Source organism: Gossypium arboreum, chromosome 8 (assembly GCF_025698485.1).
Source record: "Gossypium arboreum isolate Shixiya-1 chromosome 8, ASM2569848v2, whole genome shotgun sequence".
In the NCBI taxonomy this organism is placed as follows: domain Eukaryota; kingdom Viridiplantae; phylum Streptophyta; class Magnoliopsida; order Malvales; family Malvaceae; genus Gossypium; species Gossypium arboreum.
Genome location: NC_069077.1, coordinates 141,985,351 through 142,011,375, shown reverse-complemented (window position 1 = coordinate 142,011,375; position 26,025 = coordinate 141,985,351). Strand labels below are relative to the sequence as shown.

The following is a 26,025-nucleotide window of genomic DNA, read 5'->3' as shown; positions in this document are numbered from 1 at the left end:
TTATACAATAAGCTCATATCCCATACGTGCCAATTAGGTACCTGTGCCACTCACAACATGGTTATACTTTCCTCTCTAGATTAAGAACATAACTTTCACCGTTGAACCATTTGGAATACTACAAGATATTCATTAAACCTCAAACATGGGTAAGGTGCCGTTGTCATGTCCCATACATGGCCTTACACTGGCTCATATCTCAAGTCAATGCCATGTCCCAGACAAGGTCTTACACTGGCTATCATCTCGTAGCCGATGCATGTCCCAGACATGTCTTACACCGGCTTAAGTCTAGAAATCGATGCATGTTTTAGACATATCTTACACTAGCTCTCGTCTCAATGCTGATGCCATGTCCCATACATGGTCTTACACTGGCTCTCATAATGTGGCCTATGCATGTCCTAAACATGTCTTACACCAGCCAAAAATAACCCGTATGTCATGGCATGTAACACCCCAAACCCGGCCCAGACCTTATGGTCGGATCCGACATGCCATATTGAAGCGTTCAAAACATTTTATATTGTTGATCCAGAAAAACCTACTTAGTGTTTTAAAAGATAATTTCATTATAGGTTAAAGTGAATGGAAGCTGAGCACCAGGTAGGAAACCGGAAAAGAGGTGGTGAGTCCATCGGACTGCTTAAGTACCAAGCTCCCTTCAGATCCAATCCTAGACATGCATACCGCCATTGCCACACCTTAACGTCATGGATACTTCTAGGAAACCGATTTAGTTAAGTCATTTTTAGGCAAAGTGATTAATTTTGGAAAATACTTTCATTGCGGAAGCTTTGCTTGTTGTCGTGTTATTTTGAAATCAATTGTTGTTTTTGAAAACGCGCCCTAAAGCTATTCAATTTCAACAGTTAAAATAAGTAATACCTATCTTAGTAATACATATTAAAACCATCAAAAATAATTAAGCGGCCTTATTACATTTAAAAACCCAAAACTTTAAACGTAAATAAAAGGATGTCCAGTTCACCAGAAGAAAATCAAACTTTCAGAACAGGTGGCCACTCCGAATTCCCTCACAGCTCTAAGCCCACTATGGTTGGGGATTTCCTGCATGGATGAAAATAAAAGGGGTGAGTTTGGGGAAACTCAGTGTGTAAGGAAAACCCATTCAAAGCCCAAGTCAACTCAAGCCCATTGGGCCTAAGCCCATTCAGGTAACAGTGGTACTGGGCCAGAGCCCTTTTCAAATTACAATAAACTGGGCCTTAGCCCCTTATTTAGATAACAATATAGCCCATAGGCCTATTTCAAAATACATACAACATCAATAACATATGCAAGCCCATTTGGGGAGACTATACCGAGTCCAAATGACATAACCAGAAAATCGTAATGACCATACCAAGTCCTGAATGCCCTCTTATAGATATCTACCTCTTTGACCCTTAACTGATGATATCCAGATCAGAGGTCGATCTTAGAAAATATAGAAGCCCCTCTAAGCTAGTCAAATAGATCGTCAATCCTTGGCAGTGGATACTTATTCTTAATTGTCAGTTTGTTCAATTGGCGATAATCAATGCACATCCGCATTGTACCATCATTCTTCTTCTTGAATAGTACCGGTGCTCCCCTTGGAGACACGCTTGGCCTAATGAAGCCCCTATCCAACAACTCTAGAATTTGTGCCTTTAGCTCCACCAATTCCTTCGGTGCCATTCTATACGGTGCGATAGACATTGGTGCCATTCCAGGCAATAAGTCGATTCCAAACTCCACTTTTCGGTTCGGAGGAAATTTTGGAAGCTCCTCCGGAAAAACATCTTGGAACTCCTTTACAGTCCTAACCTTATCCACTAACAATCCCTCCTCTTCTGACTGACTTACAAATGCCAAATAGGCCTCATAACCTTTTTGAATCCACTTTTCGGCTCTTAAAGCCGACACCACATTGGACAAATAATCACTTCGCTCACCTATCACCATAACCTCCTCATACTTTGTGCTCCTTAACACCATTCGTTTAGCAGCACAATCCAGGGTCGCCTTATGCTTAACAAGCCAGTCTATTCCCAAAATGAGATCAAACTCTCCGAACGGTAACTCCATCAGATCTCAAGGGAAAATCCTACCTTGAGTTTCTAAGGGTACATCCCTATACAGTTTGTCTACCCTAACCGAGTGACCCAAATGACTTAGTACAGATACCCCACTCACAATCTCCTCAGAGTAGTCCAAGTTGTCCATAATCCGTTCTGTGGCCTCCAACCAATATTCCGCCACATTCGAGGCTATACTAGACACGCCCCTAACGATCTCCGCTCCGTTAGCCCGGAGTCTTTTAGAAATCGATCCTCGAATTCCGTTGCCCGAACTTGTCCCGGCAACCCTTTCCAGAACACGAAGCATTGCCTGCGACAGAGCATCATCCCCGGCACCGCGGTAATGAGACTCTACCTCTGTTGTCGGTGGTATTGGTGCATCCACCGCCGGCATATGTCTCGAAGACGAAGATCTCGCTCGAGCACTTTCTCGGCTCCGTCCACGGCCTCTTGTACTCATATCGTATTATCTTGATTACGAATTTTTATGCATCAATTAATATTTCAGTGTTTATTACAGATGTTTGATTAATCGACATGAGTTCGAGTTTGTTTTCGCAGAATCGAGGTCTAGCTACGCTTTGATCTCTTATCGATTTTCCTATGGTTTCAGATCATCCTATCTAGAGTATCCTAGCGATTTCAAGTATAGACAGATAAGTCGAAAAATATTCGAAGAGTTCGAGTAATACTTACGACTTGAGTAGGAGATTGAATGCCGACTTCTAAAGATCTAAATTTTGAAAATCGAGTTTTTCGCATTCTTTATAAAATTTTCGTTTTCGAAAATTTTTATTTTTGTAAACCCATTCCACAGCCGAGTTGTTACAACTTAGGCTCTGATACCACTAAATGTAACACCTCAAACCCGGCCCAGACGTTATGGCCGGATCCGACATGCCACATCGAATCGTTTAAAACATTTTATATTGTTGATCCAAAAAAACCTACTTAGTGTTTCAAAAGATAATTTCATTATAGGTTAAAGTGAATGGAAGTCATGCACCGTAGGAAACCGAAAAGAGGTGGTGAGTCCATCGGATGCTAAGCACCAAGCTCCTTCGGATCCAATCCTGACATGCATACCGCCATTGCCACACCTTAACGTCTGGATATTTCTAGGAAACCGATTTGATTAAGTCATTTTAGGAAAAGTGATTAATTTTGGAAAATACTTTCATTGGAAGCTTTGCTTGTTGTCGTGTTATTTTGAAATCAATTGTTGTTTTTGAAAACGCTACTAAAGCTATCCAATTTCAACAGTTAAAATAAGTAATACCTATCTTAGTAATATATATTTAAACCATCAAAAATAACTAAGCGGCCTTATTACATTTAAAAACCCAAAACTTCAAACGTAAATAAAAGGATGTCCAGTTCACCAGAAGAAAATCAAACTTTCAGAACATGTGACCACTCAGAATTCCCTCACAGCTCTAAGCCCACTATGGTTGGGGATTTCTGCATGGATGAAAATAAAAGGGGTGAGTTTGGGAAACTCAAGTGTAAGGAAAACCCATTCAAAGCCCAAGTCACTCAAGCCCATTGGGCCTAAGCCCATTCAGGTAACAGTGGTACTGGGCCAGAGCCCTTTTCAAATTACAATAAACTGGGCCTTACCCCCTTATTTAGATAACAATATAGCCCATAGGTCCATTTCAAAATACATACAACATCAATAACATATACAAGCCCATTTGGGGAGAATACTCAACCCACCAACCACTACACTCCACCCGTACCAGCCATACACTCCATGTGGGAATAGCTCAACCCACCCATTAACACTCCACAAATTGTATTGCTGCTTTCGATTAACGATAAATTGAGGCAAAGCCTCCGAGACGTGGACAAGCCACTTTCATATTTCCTCCGTCAATATCCCAATCCCATTCATCGATAATAACAACATGGCATGCAGATAAATAACAACATCAAACATGCATTTAGGTCAATTTAACCCTAGGGTATTTCGATAATTTTGCACCTAGGGGTATAACAATAATTTTCCATACATAGGGGTATTATAGTAATTTATCTATTCTTAAGGTTTTTATGCATATTCCTACTTTTCACGTACTAACAGAATCACGTGCATCGAGGGTTCTTACCGAATTGGGCCGTTGGCCCATCATTCCAATTTTGGCCCATTAAGCCCAAAAATATCGAGGCACGTAAATCATGTATTTTGCAGTCCAAACATTGCACTTACCAAAAACATTAATCGATTTACCTCACGAGCATTCGCACACTCGCAAATCTACAAAATACCGGTTTTTGACATTTCAGATTTTCGACTTTTACCGATCTAGACTAAGAAAGAGGGTGTTAGTTACACATCTGTTTACGACGATATGCTGACGAGATCCACATACGAACTACCTACAATTGGATTACTAACACATTAATCTAACTATTCAAATACGAACTACGTATTAACCCCTTACAATATTCGACCAACCACACCTACAGATCATAGTAAGCTTATAAGAAAACAATAAGCAACTCATTAACAAATTTTTGTCAATGTTTACCACATAATCATAATTTCACTGCAAGTTGTCTTCCTGAACAACAGTCACTAAAAATTATTTATAACTAGAGCTACGAAACTCCAAATCAAGTGCCGTTAATTTTCCCTAAAAATAGACTCATATATCTTCTATCTATAAAATTTTCAGAATTTTTGGTGTGGCCAATTAATACCAGATTTTTCTTAAAGTTTCCCATGTTTCACTGTTTGACTAATCTGACCACTCCTCATTACGAATCAAATTTCTCATTGTACAGAATTCAAAATATGTTCTCGTTTATTCCATTTGAAACTAGACTCATTAAGCTTTAATTACATAATTTATGCAGCTTCTAACTCATCTCCCACAATTTATGGTGATTTTCCAAAGTCACGTTACTGCTGCTGTCCGAAGCAGATTTATTACCAAATCACTCTTTCACACCTAACTTGCATGCTTGTTATTTAAACATGTATATCACTAATCAATCATCACATATCTATGATTTTACTTAAGTATAATCTCCATTTCATCATTTTAAAGCACAACATGTTAGCCGATTTTTCCCCTTAGCATCTAAGGCACATGCATGCTCATTTGTTTGGCTCAACTTCACCTATCTTCCATTTTCATCAAAAGAACATGAAACAACAACCATTTCCTTCATTTTAATTCATGACTAAATACTCACAACACAACTAAAAACCAAAATATGCTTCAAGAGTTAAGGTAGAATCAAGAAGAACTCATGAACATCAAGACAGAAGCAAACTACCATGAACTTACCTTCAATTTTCTTCCCCAAGTGACCGAACATTCAAGAGTTTTCTCCTCTCCTTTCTCTTCTCTAACTTTAGGCTATGATGAACAAAGATGGACAAAACTTTGTTCTTTTCACCCCTTTTTTTTTAATAAAATTTCATATTTCATCCATTTAATTCTTTGATACAAAAGACATGAAATGCCCATCATAGAACATTTACCTAAACCATTATCATGGAACATTTACCTAACCCATTATTATGGAATATTTACCTAATCCATTATCACGGAACATTTACCTAACCCATTATCAATTTGTACCATGAATTATGGATATCAAGTGCTCATATTGTCTACAACAACATGATGGCTGGCCACTTCATGAAAAATGGGAGGTTTGTCATGCAAATCCTCCTATTTTGCACTCCTATTTATTTGGCCACTTCAATTTAGCCTATAGCATTTTCAAACATTTTCACATAGGTTCTATTTCATAATTTCACCCCTTTTTTCTTATGGAACAAAAATTAACTAAAATTGCCGGGTTCTATCTTAAGCTTGGGCCTTCTAGAGGCCCACTAACATAATTAAACCTATGCCAACATTCACAGAATTCCCGAAAATTGGGGCGTTACATGGCATGAATATCCGATTCATTTCCCAGGTTCAAACGAGAACTCTATTTTCTCTATTATCATCATACCTTATCAATTCCACAATCAAGTAATTCATGCTATATTAATTCAAATACAATTCAACACATACATTAGCAATGTAGTTGTACTATTTACATGCAACTTACCTTGAATTACAAAATGTGACAACTAGTCGATTTAGTCAATTTGCTTGGCTTTCTACCGATCTAGGTTTAGATTTGGCAATTCTCAATCTAAAATAGCAAAACACACTCATTTAATCACTAAATAAAATTAAGAAATTAAAAATTCACATATTCAATAAAACAACCATTTTTCCCCTGAACTTTGGCAAAATGACCATTTTGCCCCTATGTTCGAAAAACGATTTTTATCGAATTTCTTCGCATCTTAAGCCTAGCGGAAGTTTCTTCGCATCTTAAGCCTAGCGGAACTCTTTTTACTCTTATAGCAACCCCAAATTCTCTCTATTTCACACATTTATCATTTATTTTACAACTTGTGCAAAATAGTCCCTTTAGGTGTTTTCATGGTAACACATTTCACAAAAGTTGTCTATTACACAACTAAGACTCATATTCTTCCATAAAATTTCAGAAAACACCCTAAATGTTCTCATGGCAAAACCCTAGACCTTCAACCATTTTGCAAGATATACCCCTCATTTGAGAGCTCATGCTTCAAGGGTCTAAAAAATACAAAAATCATCAACAAAGGACATGGAAATCATTTACTTGCGAGTGCTTCAAGTTGCTGAAAATTTTTGAGCTCTCAAAATCCCTTCCATGGCTAATTTTTGGTGGAGAAAAGAGATGAGAAAGAGATGACATCATCCTTCTTTATTTTATTTCTATTTTAGTCAAAATTGGTCACCTAACCAAACAAATTTTGAAAATTTGACCACATATGTCTCCTATGGCCGGCCACTCTATTTCTACGGGTCTAATTGCCCTTTAAAATCCCTCAATTTTGCTTCTCTAATAAAATAACACCTTTAGCTATCAAAATAGAACTTTCGCACTTTATGCGATTTAGTCATTTTTCGCAATTGGGCTCACAAACGTAAAAATTAACTCACCAAATTTTTCATGTACTATTATAAACATGCCATGACTCCAAAATAATAATAAAATAATTTTTCCAACTTCGGATTTGTGGTCCCAAGACCACTATTCCGACTAGCCCCAAAATCTGGCTGTTACAATTATTACATTAAGATATGATACTTTAGGATCAATTTTTCATCATTTTCACAATGGAAAAAGAGATATTTATTCACATCTATGTAAACCTTTTGAATTATTACAGTTTGTTTCACGTAAAAAAAAAAAAAAAGAAGAAGCAAGCTTCCCTTGAGCTATTTGGTTGTGGACTTTATAAAGAGATTAGAAAATTGTGTTGTTAATAAAAGAACCATCATGTGGCTGTAGTTTAGTGGTAAGAATTCCACGTTGTGGCCGTGGAGACCTGGGCTCGAATCCCAGCAGCCACACATATGTTCATACATTTTTCAATAAATAATAAGAGATTTAGGATTTTATATTTTAACCAGTGCTGATTAGATATATGCTTTCTCTATTGTGATTATAAAAAATAAAATTTTATTTTAATTACTGCTCATATGCTCCAAATTTATTTACTGTGACAGTATTTTTTTTTTATCGGCATAGTCAAAGTTACATTTTCCCATCCAACTACCAATAGCTGTTTACTTCAAAACATGCTCACTAAGTTGCGGAAGATATAATTAACATCAAATTTATTTTGTAATATGTATACTATTATTAATTTTAAATTTTGATATTTTTAATAAATTTATAAATTTTATTAATATTTAAAAAAATTAAATTATCCGTAATCATTTTAATAAATTAAGTATAAAATATTGAAATATTTGAAACGACTTCTGTGAGAGAAATTTGAGCTGTACTAAAAATGCTGTCAATTAGATTTTACCATGAGAGATAATCCACTACTTTAACATCATGCAGAACAAGTAATTACAAAATCTTACTTTTTCACCTAAGTTCTAAACTACTATTGATTTTACACTCAATGCCTCCATAAACAGAAATAAGTGCTATCCAAACAATACATCACCCAATTTTCTCAATCTACAAGAAATCGAAATTAGTTAACATACTTGATCAATTATAATAAATATTCTCATTAAAGCAACATGATAAACAACTTTGATAATATCTTCAACAATTCTAAGATAAAGTATTCAATCTTCAAGATATACTTTCAAGTTTACTTGATTCAATCCAATCTCATCAAAAGAGAAAATTCGATTTCCTTAATCAAATGTAAAGTCTATAACAAGTTCGATATCATAGATGGGGTTTGCACTGGTCCAAATAATCGACGAATATCACAACCCTATATACAATAAGAGGCCGAGCAATGCCAACTACATCGCACATTGTTTTACACACTTCTTTTCATAATTGTCTCAATAATAAAAACTTCAATACATCATTATTTATTTAAATCTCATCAAATCAACTACTCTTCATATAAAAATATAAAAATTCTTAAAATTAGCACAAATAAATTATCCTTTATATAATAATTCAAACCACTTATCTTAATTCTTCAACTAACTTCTCTCACTTTTCCTTTTACTTTCTTAAATATTTAATTAATTTTATGTATTAAATCAATGGTTCTAATGATTATAATTCCTCTCATCAAAATATCACTTTTTATAATATAAACTTCTAAATAATCTTGAATAGTGAAATAACAAAAATACCCTTTATTTTTATATTAATTATAAAGATAAATTGGTCATTTAGATATTATCTAATCATGGTATAATCGTAATTTACTGCCTTCTTCTTCTTTTTTCAGTCTATGGTATAATTCACTTTTAGTCCATGTACTTTTACCATCTCACAATTTAGTTTATACCTAGATTTTATCAATATATTTTCAATATTATTTTTACATGGGATAATAAATTAATTTCCCATTGCTTTTTTTATGGTCAAATTTCACTGTGGCCCCTATACTTATACACCATTTTTTTTGCTTAAAATCCTAATTTTCTTGAGAATTTATCACTTATTTTCAATCAAATACTACTATTTCTTACACCAAAATTTTAGGAAGTTACATGCATTCCAAGAAACTAAATATTATCACATTGAAAATTAAAATCCTAAAAAAAAAAAAAAAAAACTTCCCAAAGAGAAATTAATAAATTCATCAAGTATTCGGATTCTCTGATTTCCGATTCTGCATCATAAGCGATGATTTAGCTTTTGAACTCAATGTCATTGATATCCTATCAAATTCTTTCTCACGAATATAATCGGTTTTATTGATCGAAATCTCGGCCACCGTCATAAAATCCGAAACCGCTGAGCCCCAACGTTTGGCCATATCAACGACGAACTTAGCGATCTTCGGACTCGAGTATTCAATAACTTTGGCGTCCACCTTGAGGTCCGCCAGCACTTTGGAGACGATCATCACGCTGAAACCGGACAAGAAAGAGCCCAACGGCACGGAGACGGCAGTCACAAATTCCGGGGTAATGATTTCTTCTACCAAAAACTCAACGTCGTAGGCTTTGACGAAAAGTTGATACCTTAATTTGACACGCATTTGAATAACGGCACAGCCGCCTCCGCCGCCAGCAGCCGGAGATACATAGTTTGCTGCTTCATAGATTTTCAATGAGCAGCCGACGTTAGACGACGCCATTCGTGCCGTGCTCAAGCGTCGCTTTTTGGGTGCAGGTTTTCACTTTGGTTCTTTGGGAGATTATATTGATATTAAGCTATTATCACAGTACGAAGGATACAGAAACCGCCATAAATATGTCAGAATTTGAGCATTTATGGTATTTCTGGGTTTTCTAAGCATTTTCTTATCAATTTCTACATTCACTTGAATAGGTTTTTTCTTTAGTAACATCTAAAGCTATAATTCAATCGAAATTCAAAGGAGGAAACACTAACCTCTTGGGTTGAACTCACTGCATGGAGAGAAAATTTCTTTGTTCTTTCTTCCTTTCTTTGCCGTCTGGGAGAGATGAGAACGACCAAATCTGTTCTTTCATTTTTCCTTTATGTTCCCATTATAATAATATAAATCCTTTTCTAATCATAAATCTAATGGCCATTATTGATTCATAAATACGTTAGTGGACTTCAATGGCTAAAATCAATATCATCCACTAACTTATATTATAGCCTCCGAGTCATAGCTTTGATTAATAACTCACCTAATCCACCTAATGTTTACTACGTCTTCAATTTAGTCTTTATACTATACTTAATAATTTCTTTAATAATTTTAATCTCAATTCTCATTCTCACCCCGGAAACTTCTTGGTTTAATTTTTCGGAAAATTTCAGTTTAGACAATTCAATCTCAAAGCCGAATTTTTCTACACGGGTTGTAGAAACCCAAATTAGCCCGGGCCTTTTACAAAAATAAGCCATTACAAATAAAATAAAACCTAAAACATACCCAAATCATCCCACTAATTCTAACACCCCACTAAACCACCCCATTAACTCCAACACCCCACTAAACCACCCCACTAACCCCACTAAACCACCCCACTAATTCCAACACCCCACTAACTCCAACACCCCACTAAACCATCCCACTAACTCCATTACCCCACTTGCCACTAACTCCAATACCCCACTAAACCACCCCACTAACTCCAACACCCCACTAAACCACTCCACCAACTCCATCACCCCACTTGCCTACAAAAAGAAAGGTCAATCAGTTGTAAAATTTGGCTATAAAAGCCAGTCAAAACTATTGTAAACGGATAGTTTTTTGAGAAGCTAGTTTTTGGAAAGGGGATAGTTTTTTTTTTGGGATAGTTTTTTAGGGAGTAATCAAGGAGAAGAGTTATTATAAAGGCTAGTTTTTTTAGAGACTAATTTTTGGAGATTAATCAAATATCAAAGTAGAAGAGGTTTCTTTGTCTATTCTCGTTTTAAGTTCTTTGTTTGTTTATTGTTTTCCTTTCAATTTTATTTTATTTTTTTATACGAAAGTAAAAATAAAAGGAAAAAGCTTACCCCTTTTAGAATTACCGAAAAAGGTTTTTTTAGGGTAATTTCTTTGTGTGCTGGTGGCGCCAATGGCGGCCGGCGACGGCTTGGCGACCGGAGCAAGGCCGAACCGATGGCCGGATTTAGAAGGGAGGGGGAGAGTGCTATTATTATTATTATTATTATTATTATTACTACCACTACTATTCCTATTAACATATTATCATCATTTTACTATATTATTATTCTTATTATCATTTTTCTTATTTTATTATTAGTACATGATTTGTTTTTATTTTCTTTTTTTGTAAATATCATTATTATTATTGTTATTCTAATATTCTAGTATTTCATGTTAATATTTTCATTAATGATATCATTGTTTATGCTGTTTATCTAGTTTTAAATTCTTACTTTAGAAATATTTTTCTCATATTTTAATTAATTTAAAAAATAAGGCAATGTATCGATTTAACATTAAGCCATCGATTTCATCGCTATGTTGGGTGAAATTAGTCGGCTTGTGTTAAAAACGGGACACCCTTTCTAAAAAAAAATTGAAAGCTAAATATTCTTATTTTTCAATTGGATCACGAGTAAATGTCAAATTGAATTCATACTTTTGAAAATCAAGACAACACGAGTTTAATAAAGATACCAATTTTGGGCGTTGCGAGGGTGCTAATACCTTCTTCGCACGTAACCGACTCCCGAACCCAACTTTACTTTGATGTTTAACGTAGACATAAACTTGGCCTTCTTTTTGTTTAAAAAATAAATTTTCCTTTAAAAGAAGAGGATTTATTAGGTGTCCGATCACACCTTGGAAAAAGGATCGGTGGCGACTCCCTTTCTTTTTAAAATCGAAAGTCGGTTTTCAAATTTTCAATAAGTCACCTCAACTAGCGATCAAAGCAAAAAAATTTTACGTCGCTACACGGGTGAAAAAATAAATTATTATAATGCCACATAATATTTGGCGTGTCATTTTATGGTTAAATTAACGATCTTAATAATGACAGGACTTGATTTATATAACAACAATAGTTTAGGGACCAATTCAGAACAATGGTCATAGTTTCCTTTTTATAGTTAATAAAATTTTAATTCAGTAATGGTACAATTGTACTTTGACTCTTTAAAAATGATAAAAATTTAATTTAATCCTTTAAAGATTATAAAGATATAAATTATTCACATTTTATTATCATAAAAATATACAATTTAATACATCCGAAATTATTTCTAACTTCGCCCCTAAGTAAATGGAAACATGCATTATTAGACCAACCAAAATTTACAACAATCTTAATTGAAATAGAATTCTAGAACTACTAAAACTTTGTGAAATAAAGAGCTAGAATGCTTTTCCAATTGAAACTTATTGGAACCCATCAATATTTTCAAAGGTCCTAAATCAAATATATATTTCTAAAGCTACTAATTTTCTAAAAAAAAAAATAAGAGCTCTGTAACAGCCCAAAATTGGGTCTAGTCGGAACAGTGGTTTCGGGACCACAAATGTAACGCCCTAATTTTCGGGAATTCTGTGAATGTTGGCATAGGTTTAATTATGTTAGTGGGCCTCTAGAAGGCCCAAGTTTAAGATAGAACCCTGCAATTTCAGTTAATTTTTGTTCCATAAGAAAAAGGGGGTGAAATTATGAAATAGAACCTATGTGAAAATGTTTGAAAATGCTATAGGCTAAATTGAAGTGGCCAAATAAATAGGAGTGCAAAATAGGAGGATTTGCATGACAAACCTCCCATTTTACATGAAGTGGCCAACCATCATGTTGTTGTAGACAATATGAGCACTTGATATCCATAATTCATGGTACAAATTGATAATGGGTTAGGTAAATGTTCCATGATAATGGATTAGGTAAATATTCCATGATAATGGGTTAGGTAAATGTTCCATGATAATGGTTTAGGTAAATGTTCCAAGATGGGAATTTCATGTATTTTGTATTAAAGAATTAAATGGATGAAATATGAAATTTTATTAAAAAAAAAGGGGTGAAAAGAACAAAGTTTTGTCCATCTTTGTTCATCATAGCCTAAAGTTAGAGAAGAGAAAGGAGAGGAGAAAGCTCTTGAATGTTCGGTCACTTGGGGAAGAAAAATTGAAGGTAAGTTCATGGTAGGTTGCTTTTATTTTGAGGTTCATGAGTTCTTCTTGATTCTACCTTAACTCTTGAAGCATATTTTGGTTTTTAGTTGTGTTGTGAGTATTTAGTCATGAATTAAAATGAAGGAAATGGTTGTTGTTTCATCTTCTTTTGATGAAAAATGGAAGATAGGTGAAGTTGAGCCAAACAAATGAGCATGCATGTGCCTTAGATGCTAAGGGGAAAAATCGGCTAACATGTGCTTTAAAATGATGAAATGGAGATTATACTTAAGTAAAATCATAAATATGTGATGATTGATTGGTGATATACATGTTTAAATAACATGCATGCAAGTTATGTGGGAAAGAGTGAATTTGGTAATAAATCTGCTTGGGACAGCAGCAGTAACGTGATTTTGGAAAATCACCATAAATTGTGGGAGATGAATTAGAAGCTGAATAAATTATGTAATTAAATCTTGTTGAGTCTAGTTTCAAATGAAATAAACGAGAACATATTTTGAATTTTGTACAATGAGAAATTTGATCCGTAATGAAGAGTGGTCAGATTAGTCAAACAGTGAAACATGCGAATGTTTGAGAAAAATCTGGTATTGATTGGCCAAACCAAAAATTCTGAAAAATTTATGGATATAAGATATATGAGTCTATTTTCAGAGAAAATTAACGGAACTTGATTTGGAGATTCGTAGCTCCATTTATAAATAATTTAGTGACTGTTGCTCAGGAAGACAGCTTGCAGTGAAATTATGATTATGTGGTAAACATTGACAAAAATTTGTTAATGAGTTGCTTATTGTTTTCTTATAAGCTTACTATGATCTGTAGGTGTGGTTGGCCGAATATTGTAAGGGGTTAATACGTAGTTAGTATTTGAATAGTTAGATTAACGTGTTAGGAATCAAATTGTAGGCAGTTCGTGTGTGGATCTCGTCAGCATATCGTCGCAAACCGGTGTGTAACTAACACCCTCTTTCTTAGTCTAGATCGGCAAAAGTCGAAAAGCCGAAATGCCGAAAACTGGTATTTTGTATATTTGCGAGTGTGCGAATGCTCGTGAGGTAAATCGATTAATGTTTTTGGTAGCTACAATGTTTGGACGCAAAGTGCATGATTTCGTGCCTCGATATTTTTGGGCTTAATGGGCCAAAATTGGAATGATGGGCCAACGGCCCAATTTGGTAAGAACCCTCGGTACGTGATTCTGTTAGTACGTGAAAGGTAGGAATATGCATGAAAAACCCTAAAATAGATAAATTACTGAAATACCTTTAAAAGTGGAAAATTTACGCTTTACCCCTAGGAGATAAATTATCGAAATACCCTAGGTTAAATTGACCTAAATGCATGTTTTATTGTTGTTATTTATGCATGCTATGTTGTTATTATCGATGCATGGGACCGGGATATTGACGGAGGAAGTCTTGAAAGTGGCTTGTCCACGTCTTGAGGCTTTGCCTCAATTTATCGATAACTAAGCGACAAAGGTCGCAATGTGGAGTGTTAATGGGTGGGTTGAGCTATTCCCACATGGAGTGTATGGGTGGTACGGGTGGAGTGTAGTGGTTGGTGGGTTGAGTAGTCTCTCAAATGGGCTTGCATATGTTATTGATGTTGCATGTATTTTGAAATGGGCCTATGGGCCTATGGGCCATCTTGTTATCTCAATAAGGGTGAGGCCCGGTTTATTGTAATCTGAAAGGGCTCGCCCAGACCACTCATATTACGAATGGGCTTAGGCCCAATAGGCTTGAGCTGACTTGGGCTTTGAATGGGTTTTCCTTACACTGAGTTTCCTAAACTCACCCTTTTATTTTCATCCACGCAGAAATCCCCAACCATAGTGGGCTTGGAGTCGTGAGGGAATTGGAGTAGCCACCCGCTCGAAAGTTTGATTTTTTCTCGTGAACTGGACATCCTTTTATTTACGTTTGAAGTTTTGGGTTTTAAATGTAATAAGGCCGCTTAATTATTTTTGATGGTTTTAATATGTATTACTAAGATAGGTATTACTTATTTTAACTGTTGAAATTGGATAGCTTTAGGCGCGTTTTCAAAAACAACAATTGATTTCAAAATAACACGACAACAAGCAAAGCTTCCGCAATGAAAGTATTTTCCAAAATTAATCACTTTTCCTAAAAATGACATAATCAAATCGGTTTCCTAGAAATATCCATGACGTTAAGGTGTAGCAATGGCGGTATGCATGTCTAGGATTGGATTCGAAGGGAGCTTGGTACTTAAGCAGTCCGATGGACTCACCACCTCTTTTCCGGTTTCCTACCTGGTGCACAGCTTCCATTCACTTTAACCTATAATGAAATTATCTTTTAAAACACTAAGTAAGTTTTTCTGGTTAAACAATATAAAATGTTTTGAATGCTTCGATGTGGCATGTCGGATCCGGTCATAACGTCTGGGTCGGGTTTGGGGTGCTACAACAAACCCGACGAGAAAAAATTTATTTTTATTATATTTTTATAGTCTATAAATTTATGGAAATATTTCGTAAAAATTTCGTTCGAAAATTTTGACGTTTGGGCACTCAATTTAGTCAAAAGGACTAAATTGTAAAAAGTGCAAAAGTTGAGTTCTTTATATATGAGGTGCCTAATTGTTATGAGTTTTAAATTGAAAGTCCTTATGTGATAATTATTCCTTTAATAAGTTAGTGAATGGATATTTGTTTGGTATTTTTAAAAATTGGTTGAAATAAAAAGGGTAATTTTGTAAATTAATTAAAATAACCTAATAAGACAAAAATGATAAAAGCTATCATTTTTTTCCGTTCTTTCTTCTTCAACCGTGGGAAAGAACCGAAAATGGCAGCTATGGATGAGCTCCATTCGGCCAAGCTTCTATGGCTTATATAGGTACAATTTTTGTCCCGTTTTTAATGATTTTCGTTTTTTTTATATCCCCGAAGCTTAAATTTTTTATTTCTACCAATTGATTGAAGAGAAATTAGAGTTTAAAAATTTACCCATTCATGATATGGTTGTGTTTTGATGATTTATAGTAGATAATGAATGTTTGATGTGTTAAATATGAGTTTTATTCAATGAATTTCGGTAAAAATGTCAAAAATGTTTAAATTGTAAAAGTTATAAATTGGTCATAAGTGTGTGAATTAGTGAAAATTTGGAGTTGCCATAGAAGAGAAAAATGTTCAGCATGTCTTAAACCTTATAGAAATTGAATAAAAAATTATTTTACGAGCCTAGGGGTAAAAGTGTAATTTTTGAAAAGTTAGGGGGCATAATTGTAAATTTTCCAAATTTTGATATATGAATTGAATTGGATAGTTTGTTGATAAAATGTGTTAAATAAGTGTTATTTGACATGTTAGATCAAGAAAACATGAAATTTTGGATTAAGATTAGGGAAGAACAAAGTTGTGTGCTAAGTCAGGAAAGTTAGCCGTTTCGGCATTTGAGGTAAGTTGGTATGATGATAATACTGCAATAATGTTATTGCCTTGATATTAAATGAGATGTAAGTTTATATGTAAGTAATACATCAATTTTACTTGTATTATGATATTTTATAATAATATTGGAAATATGTTTGTTGATAATTACTTAATTGGTGAAATTGTTGGAAAAGAGAGAGAAATCTCGGTTGAACCTTTGGAAAGATTGAATGATACAGATGGTATGTAGCTAGGTCACATGTATGGTGCTGAGTGCACATCATGTGTACAAGAGAGCTACGAGACATTATAATGTAGCTAGGTCGCATGGGTGATACTATGTGTACACCATGTAGACAATAAAGCTACGGGATATATGTAGCTAGGTCGCATGCGTGGTTCCAGGTGAAGGATACCATGTAGACAAGAGAGCTACGAGATAAACTGGCTAGGTCACATGGGTGGTACTAAGTGTTCACCATGTGTACAAGAGAGCCGAACTATATGATGGGTGGAGCTATGTGCTGAAACCACCAAGTATCGAGTATTGATCCGAAGTGTTCAACAAGAGACTTACTATGTACTGCTTTGTGAGTTTTGTGAGGAATAAGTGCAGGAACTTGGTTATGTGAATGATGTGTTCATTAAGTGACTGGGATGTGGTAAAGTTATAAACAAGTAAGTTCGTACGTATTAAGTATTATTATATTGAGCATTTAATGCGTTGGAATCATATAAATGGAATATTTATGAGTATTTTAATGATTAATGATTTATCGACCAAACGAACGGCACTTAGCGTGCGAAGTATTGAGGATGACACTTAGTGTGCGAAGTATTGAGGATGGCACTTAGTGTGCAAGACATCTGAAATGACACTTAGTGTATGAAGTATTGATGATGACACTTAGTGTGCGAAACATCCGAAATGGCACTTAGTGTGCGAAGTATCGAGGATGGCACTTAGTGTGCGAAACATCCGGTATAGCACTTAGCGTGCAAGACATCGATTGTGCAGCGACATTTCGTGTAAGTATGATTTTGTTATGGATCGATATAGGTATGTACATGTATGTATGAGCTTGTTAATAAGCATTATTATAATTGAGATTTAATGCTGTATAATTGAATTGTTGATGATTATGATTGTACGCAAGTATTTTATGAAAATTTGGCATTGGAAATTCCTGTTGAACCTTAGGAATAAATTAGGATACAAAGGGCATGTCATTAAAGTTACATTGATTTGGCTTCGGGCCATGATATTGGCACTTAGTGTGCGAGATTCCCGAGTATCCAATTTTTATTCTAAATAGTTCAACGGGTATATCGAAAATATGAATGAGTAATTTAGCCTTGACAGATTTGAGTTACTGCAGTAGTGTAACTTTGAAAATACACTAAAAATAGTGAAAAATGAGTTAGAGGCAGAATAAAATATGGGATTAAAGCTTAATGAGTCTATTTTCACATGAAAGAAACAGGGGAAGAAAAAGAATTCCATATTTTGTGATATTTGAATTCTTGTGAAACAGGGTCTGAATGAATTCGAGATTCCCTGTTCTGATTTTAGAAATTCACCAAAAATTGTAAAAAAATTATTAAGAGTCATAACTTACATGTATGGATTCCTTATTGAGTCTATTTTTAGGGAAAATAAACGGAATGGTCGTTGGAATTCTTTACAGGGAGAAATTCGGTTTGTAGTGCACAGGGGTCAGAGTGGTCATACCCTGAAATAGGGGAGATTTTAACTAATAAACTGTACTAATTGGCCCAACCAAAAATTCTAGAAAAAAATTAGTAAGTATAAATATGAGTCTAGTTTCAAGAGAAATATACGAGAACATTATTCGTGTCTTGTACTATGAGATAATTGAACTTTAGTACAGAAGGGTCGGAACTGTCAGACAGTGAATCAGGGGTAACTTTGAGGAATAAACTGTACTATTTGGCTTAACTAAAAATTCTAGAAATTTTATGGAAGAAAGGAAAATAAGTCTAGTTTCACGGAAAATTAACGGAACTTAATTCGAAGTTTCGTAGCTCCAGATATAAATAATTTAGTGACTATGATTCAGGAAAACAGCCTTAGCTGATCTTGTGTAAAAAGATGAAATCATGTGATTAATGATTCTATTTTCTTGAGCATATTTATTGAGAAATGGGATAATATTGTTAATTAAATTGATTATTATTATTAATATTCCAACTTACTAAGCTTTTAAGCTTACACCATTTTCCCATTTCTCTTAGTGTTGTCAGGTTGGCTCGGGGTTGGAGATCGTCGGAAGTATCATCACACTATTAGTTTATTAAATTAGAATAATGGTAATTCTTATTTATTGTCAAATAAGTGGCATGTATAGATAATAAGTTATTGATATTAGGTAATATTATGATTTAGCCAAATGTATAGGCTCATTTTGCTTCATTGTATATAGCCATAAGATTTGGCTCATAATGGTTAAAGTTATGTAAACCTATTTTATGTATGCATAGATAAATATCTTGGTGTGGCTAAGTTAAGAACACAAAAAGGGCTTGGAAAATAGCACATGATACACATGGGCTTGAGACACGGCCGTGTGTCTCAGTCGTGTGAAGAACACGACCACCACACGGGTGTGTGGTTTAGCCGTGTGAGCAAGTCAGTAGCTAGCTAATTTTTACACGGGGTCTAGACACGGGCGTGTGACCCTGCTTTGGTAAAAAAAAAATTACTAAGTGTCTGAAAGATTTCGGTTTGTTTCCAAACCAATTTCAATGATTGTTTTGGGGCATCGTAGGCCCTTTTAAGGGACAAATTATATATGTTTGAAAAGTTTAAAATTTGATGAAATTTTATGTCTTAGTTTTAAATGATTACAAGTACTTAAGTCCGGTAATACCTCGTACCTTGTTCCGGTGTCAGATACGGGTAAAGGGTGTTACAAGCTCTACTTTAACTAAAACTCCAGCATTCTTGGATTGAAAAAAGAAAAAGGAAAAGCCAAGTCAAGTGAAGGAAAGATATTCCTTTCTTTTGTTTGGACACTTTAATTTATCCATATATTTAGGGGTGAGCAAAATTCGATTCGATTCGAAAAAATCGATAAAAAATTCAAAATTTGAATTAAATAGTTCGAGTTATTTGAGTTAATCAAGTTATTCGGATCAACTTGAATAAAATATTAAGTTTTTCGGTTTAACTCGAATATGAATTACACAATTCGAGTTATCCGAAAATCTGAATAAGAAAAGACAAAACTACGTAGTTTTGATAAATGTTTACTTTATTAAGAGTTAAAATTTAAAATAATCAAGTTAAAAGGTAAAACTACGTCGTTTTGATAAATATTTACTCATTAAGTTAAAAGACTAAATCGTTATATTATTCATGTAGTTAAATAATCTTGTACTTCATCTACTAGTTAAATAATCGGTCTATCTAAACACAACACTAAGTATAAATAATAAGATTCGTTAACTCGACTCGATTTGACTCGAAATTTTTTGACTCGATTCAATTTGATTCGAAAAAATTTCAAATTGAGTTCGGTTGCTAAAATAGGATTTGTCAACTCGACTAACTCGAAAATTTTTTACTCGACTCGATTGAATACTCACCCCTACATATATTATTAGTTAACACTTTAATTATAATTTTACGCAGAATAATGATATATATTTTTATAATATTTAATTTAATTTTGTTATTTTATATTATTTATGTAAAGGTTAAAATTGGAAAATACATGTAAAATAATTATTTTTCCTTTCCTTAATAAATTTGAATTTTCCTTTCTTTTGACTTTCCCTTAATTATATTTATCTATACATAGACTAATGATTTTATAACTCAAAGAAGAGTTCTACTTCAACTGAGACTCTGAAATATCCTTTTTCAACTTAAATTCTTATCCTCACCGATTTATGTTGGAGCTAATTCCATTTAAACGTAAGGGATCTAATTTTACCGTTTTACCCTTTTATACTCGTGGCTAAACAGCTTGGTATTATCCAAGTAGTGCGAAATTGAACACATGTTACTCGCGAATTTCGTTGTAGTTCATCAAAATTGACAGATTAAACGCATACACAATAACCTGATGAGTCAATAACCTAAATTGACAGCTTGGAATGGACAATAATAGATAAAATTTAAATACAACAAGAATATATTGAATTTTGTTTACGCGGAAAATTTAAATTTAAAAAGTCATTCGTAGCATCTAGACAAATTCACTATAAATGGATAAATTTTAGAAACATAATCTCGAATTAATAACGTACATGAATGTGGATGATTCATCCTCCAAACATGTAATACATCTCTCTCGCGATATCGTTCATCTCCCTTGTTTCCAGGGAGAGATGCACCCAACAAATACTTTAATGTTTATGCTAATAACTTGCATTTCAAGAAACTAAATGTTATCATATTGAAAATTAAAATGGTCTCCCTAAAAAAGAAATCTCTCTTTTCAAAGAGAAATTGATTATCTTATTAAGAACTTGCGTCCTCTGATTTCACATTCTGCATCACAAGCAATGAATTATCTATTGAACTGTGAACGTTTTCTAATTTCAACGTCCTTGATATCCTATCAAACTCTTCCTCACGAATATAATCGATTTTATTGGTCGAAATTTCAGCCACCGTAATAAAATCTGAAACGGCTATGCCCCGAACTTTGGCCATATCGGCGACGAAATTAGCGATCCTCGGACTTGAGTAGTCAATCACTCTAGCATCCAACTTGAGGTTCGCTAGCGCATCGGAGACGATCATCATGCTCAACCCGGACAACAGAAAATCCAACGGCACGACAACACGAGTCACAAATTCCGGGGTAATTATTTCGTCTACCAAAAACTCAATGCCGTAAGCTTTGACGAAAAGCTTATACCTTAAATTGATACGTACTTGAATAACGGCACTGCCGGTGAGGGCGACAGCTGCAGCGGGAGATAGATAGTTTGCCACTACTTCATAGATTTTCAATGAGCAGCCGACTTTTGACAACGCCATCTCTGCCATGCTCACGCGTCAGTCTTTGCTTGCAGGGGTTTTCACTTTGGTTCTTGAGAGATTATAATTATATCAATATTAAGCTAATTATTACACCGCCATAAATATTGTCAGAATTTGGGTATTTATGTATGAATTACGTGGAGAATAAGAAAATTATTAACTCTAACTTATTTAATTTAGATCAATGGGTTGTGGGCCTTTAGGGGAGAGATGAGCTGGTTTGGGATGCCATGGTGGGTCTTTATATAAGCTTTTTGTAAGAGTTTGACTTAAACACACAATTTTATTCTTGATAAAAAAATCTAAATTGAATTTTATTTTATTTGATAATTAGCTAAAAATAAATATATAAAAAATACAAATTTATCTTTCTATCAGTCTCTTTTCTAAAATTTCCCACTTTTATAATTTAATCTTCACAAGTAAAATTGTCATAATTTTGTATTTCCTAAGTACAAAATTAATAATTAAAATTAATTAAGTAAATTAAGATTAATTAAAATTGATACATGATTAACTAAAATATAAATAAGTTTTATAAAATAAACTCAATTAAACAATGAGAGATAGTAAAATCTCAAATGCATGTTTGTTTAATTGAAAACAACTTTATAAAATATTTCAGGAAATTTGTTAAATAATAAAAATATTTTATTTATCTAAATATAAAAATATTAGCTTTTTCCAAAAAGCAAATTATTTTAGGAAACCATTTTCAGTGAAACAAACAAAATCTAACAATCATTTACTTCCTTTAATTTTACTTGATTTTTAATAACTTAATTAGGTGAAAAATGAGAGGAAATAAAATATAAACAACTTTACGATATTTAAAATATAATTTTTTAATATCTCTTTATTTTTAAGTGTATTTTCAACAAAAAAAAACTCTTTATTGTTTTAACCTGTTAAATATTTAAATTTCAAACTTAAAAAATTTATGAATCTTTATTTTTTTATCGTATCATTATATTTTATATTATTATCTCTTTATTTTTAAAAACTTTGAACTCAAAATATTAATTCTAATTTTTTAAATATATTATTACCGTATCATTAAATTTTATTTTTAGATCATTATCTGTTTATCTTTGAAAATTTTAACTAGGAGTCTTTAATTTATCGATATATTATTAGTTAACACTTCAATTATGATTTTACGCAGAATAATGATATTTTTTTATAATATTTAATTTAATTTTCTTATTTTACATTATTTATGTAAAGGTTAAAATTGGAAAATACATGTAAAATAATTCTTTTCCTTTCCTTAAAAATTTGAAATATCCAATCAATAAAAAATAAATATATTCCTTTATTATATTTATCTATACATAGACTAATGATTTTATAACTCAAAACTGTTAAAAGAAGAGTTCTACTACAATTGAGACCCTGAAAAATCCTTTTTCAACTTAACGTTGTATTCTCACCGATTTATGTTGGACCTAATCCATTATGTTTCATGAACTTCTATGGCATTCGATTTTACCAAGAACTTTTTAAAGGAGAAATTGACTATTTTATTAAAGAACTTTGGTTCTCTGATTTCACATTCTGCATCACAGGTAATGAATTATCGATTGAACTGTGAACGTTTTCTAAATTCAACGTCCTTGATATTCTATCAAACTCTTCCTCACGAATATAATCGATTTTATTGGTCAAAACTTCGGCTACCGTAATAAAATCTAAAACGGATATGCCCCTAAATTTAGCCATATTGACGATGAAATTAGCAATCCTCGGACTCGAGTAATCAATCACTCTAGCATCCACCTTGAGGTTTGCTAGCGCATCGGAGACAATCATCACGCTCAACCCGGACAACAAAAAATCCAACGGCACGACGGCACGAGTCACAAATTCCGGGGTAATGATTTCCTCTACCAAAAACTCAATGCCGTAGGCTTGGACGAAAAGCTGATACCTTAAATTGATACGTATTTGAATAACGGCACTACCGGCTAGGGTGACAGCGGCAGCGGAAGATAGATAGTTTGCCTTTGCTTCATAGATTTTCAATGAGCAACCGAGTTTTGAGGACGCCATCTCTGCCATGCTCACACGTCAGTCTTTTGTACTTGCAGGGGTTTTCACTTTGATTCTTGAGAGATTATAATTATATCGATATTAAGCTAAAATTTGAGTATTTATGTATGAGTTACGTGGAGAATAAGAAAATTATAAACTCAAATTTAGATAAATGAGTGATGAGCCTGTTTGGGATGCCCTGGTGGTTCTTTATAGAAGCTTTTTGTTCCAAGAGCCCAATCCATTTAACTACTAATCTAGCCTAGCCTAGTATATGTTGGGTAAGGTTAAAATATGGCATCAGTCCCTCTACTCTTTCAAAATTTAGAATTTGGTACATGTAATTTTATTTTCAGGAATTTAATCCTGCACCTTTTAAATTTCAAAATTCTGATCCAATTGTTGTGTTAACATTGTTAAAATTTTTGTCAAATTCTGGTTCATCATAATGTTATTTTTTAGTTACATGAATACTAAATGAATATTTTTTTTTATTTCAAAAACTTAACAAAATACTTTTTAACAATTGGACCTAAAATTTGAAATCTAAAAAAATAGAGATTGAATTCTTGAAAATAAAATTATAGGGACCAAATTTCAAATTTAATAAAAGTATAAGGTTTTATGACATATATATTCTATTTTCTCTCTCTATTTTTTCTTGCTCCACCCCCAGCCCTCTTCATTCTTCCCCACCACGTCCATCATCATTGTTCTCTTCATTGGACACCTTTTTTATTTTCCCATATAATAATTTTTGCATAGTGTATTATCTCAGGGTTCTGCTGCGAAGGACATTTCAATTCGGCGAGGATTCATGTTTTCTCAAATTCATTTTGACTCGTATTTTTCGAGTTTTGATTGATTCAAAATTTTGAGTTCGTGTTGACTCGTTTTATCTACATCTGATTTGATGTATCTAATTTAAGATAAACAAAATCGTCAATAGTGGTTAAACACACCAGTTTGTGAATTCCATTTTGGTGGCTAATGTCTAATTTTGAAACTAAGGCTTCGTTTGGATGGACGATTGACTACGATGAGGTGCGTTTAGCTTTTTTTTTGTCCCACGCTACAATATTGCTACAGTATCTAATCTCACCGCTACCGCTGTTTTTACACTAACCACAACTAAACGCACCGTCCATCCAAACGAACCTTAAAACTAATAAAGTGACTTGTTAACATCTTTTTCAATTAAGCACTCAAACCACTTAATACAATCTTCGCAAATTATTAAAATAATAATTAGTATAATATTAAATTATTATATTTATAATTATATTGCAGTAAATCAAAATGTATACATTAAATTGCACATTGATTTACCATATCATTAGATTAAAATTTATATAGTTTTCTATTTTTTTGACTAGTAGGAGTATTTAATTTTAATTATATATATATTAGAATTATTAGATCTCAATATATTTTTACCATATGATGGTATTAGGCTATGCAACTCTTTTACGTGGATCATTATTATCGGTAGCTCTTTTAGTCATTACATTTCGAAAGGCCATAAAGATTACTGATCTAGCCTAGCCTAGCCTAGCCCATCAATCCCTCTACTCTTCCAAAATTTGAATTTGGTACATCCAAAATTTGAATTTGGTACATCTACTTTTATTTTTAGGAATTTAATCCTATACTTTGTAGATTTCAAAATTCTCATCCATTTTACACTGTCAACATTTTTCGTTAAATTCTGATTCATCCACAACATTATTTTTTTAGTTACAAAGATACTAAAATGAAAAAAAATTCATATAGGTCCTTTAAAATTTTTAAAATTTAAATTATTAAAGGTAAAATTGCACTTTGGCCCTCCTTAAAGTGATAAAAATTTGATTTGATTTTTTAAAAATTATAAAGATATAAGCTATTAAAATGGTGAAACTGCATTTTTACTATCATAAAAATTACAATTTAATTTCGCCCCTAAAAAAATTTTCTGGCTTCACCTCTGGCTGTGAGGGAGGTTTGAATTTGATTAGGATTCATGTTTTCTCAATTTCACTTTGACTCACATTTCTCGAGCTCATGCCCATTTATACATTAAATTACACATTGAATAAAAGATTATGTATAATTTTGAGATTTATCCGATTAAAAAAAATATAATTAAACAAGTTTAAAATTATGCATCTAAATAATTAAAAAATATGCGATATAAAACTTAATCAAATAATAACTAAACTTAATTTGTAGATCACTACATATGAAAGAGATGCGAAGTTATTTTATGGACGCTTCCTACCACATAATCCATGGTTCCTTTCCAATTATTTAATGACATTTTAGTAAAAAATTTTTCCATGTTGTTAATACATAAATTTGGTAATTTTTTACCTTAAATCTCAAATCACAAATCTTAAACCCCAAAATCGAACCT

General features: G+C 33.2%; 2 protein-coding genes, 1 long non-coding RNA gene and 1 other non-coding gene across 11 annotated transcripts in view; 2 read left to right on the top strand and 2 right to left on the bottom strand.

Annotated features, from left to right (window-relative positions):
• LOC108467790 (60S ribosomal protein L35) overlaps window positions 1-26,025 on the bottom strand; it is a 99,057-nt gene that overhangs the window by 55,875 nt on the left and 17,157 nt on the right. Inside the window, exon 1 of one of the 8 annotated variants that reach the window (XM_053018342.1) lies at window positions 24,301-24,310. The exons of 5 other annotated variants lie outside the window; for them this stretch is intronic. The gene's annotated coding sequence lies outside the window, so the exon portion shown is untranslated. Of the gene's footprint in view, window positions 1-2,393; window positions 2,404-3,685; window positions 3,697-24,300; window positions 24,311-26,025 lie in introns of those variants that run through there. 2 more of the 8 variants (XM_053018328.1, XM_053018339.1) reach the window with 2 other exon arrangements.
• On the top strand, window positions 7,418-7,489 carry TRNAH-GUG (transfer RNA histidin (anticodon GUG)). The gene has a single exon. It is a non-coding gene; the product is annotated as a tRNA-His (tRNA).
• Window positions 9,047-10,134, bottom strand: LOC108469415 (uncharacterized). Its single transcript, XM_017770302.2, has 2 exons — window positions 9,969-10,134; window positions 9,047-9,787 (listed from the first exon to the last, which is right to left on the bottom strand). Exon 2 carries the CDS (start codon window positions 9,709-9,711, stop codon window positions 9,211-9,213), a length of 501 nt encoding a protein of 166 aa, XP_017625791.1. The 5' UTR covers window positions 9,712-9,787; window positions 9,969-10,134; the 3' UTR covers window positions 9,047-9,210.
• Window positions 15,948-19,119, top strand: LOC128279440 (uncharacterized). Its single transcript, XR_008269619.1, has 2 exons — window positions 15,948-16,040; window positions 18,836-19,119. It is a non-coding gene; the product is annotated as an uncharacterized LOC128279440 (long non-coding RNA).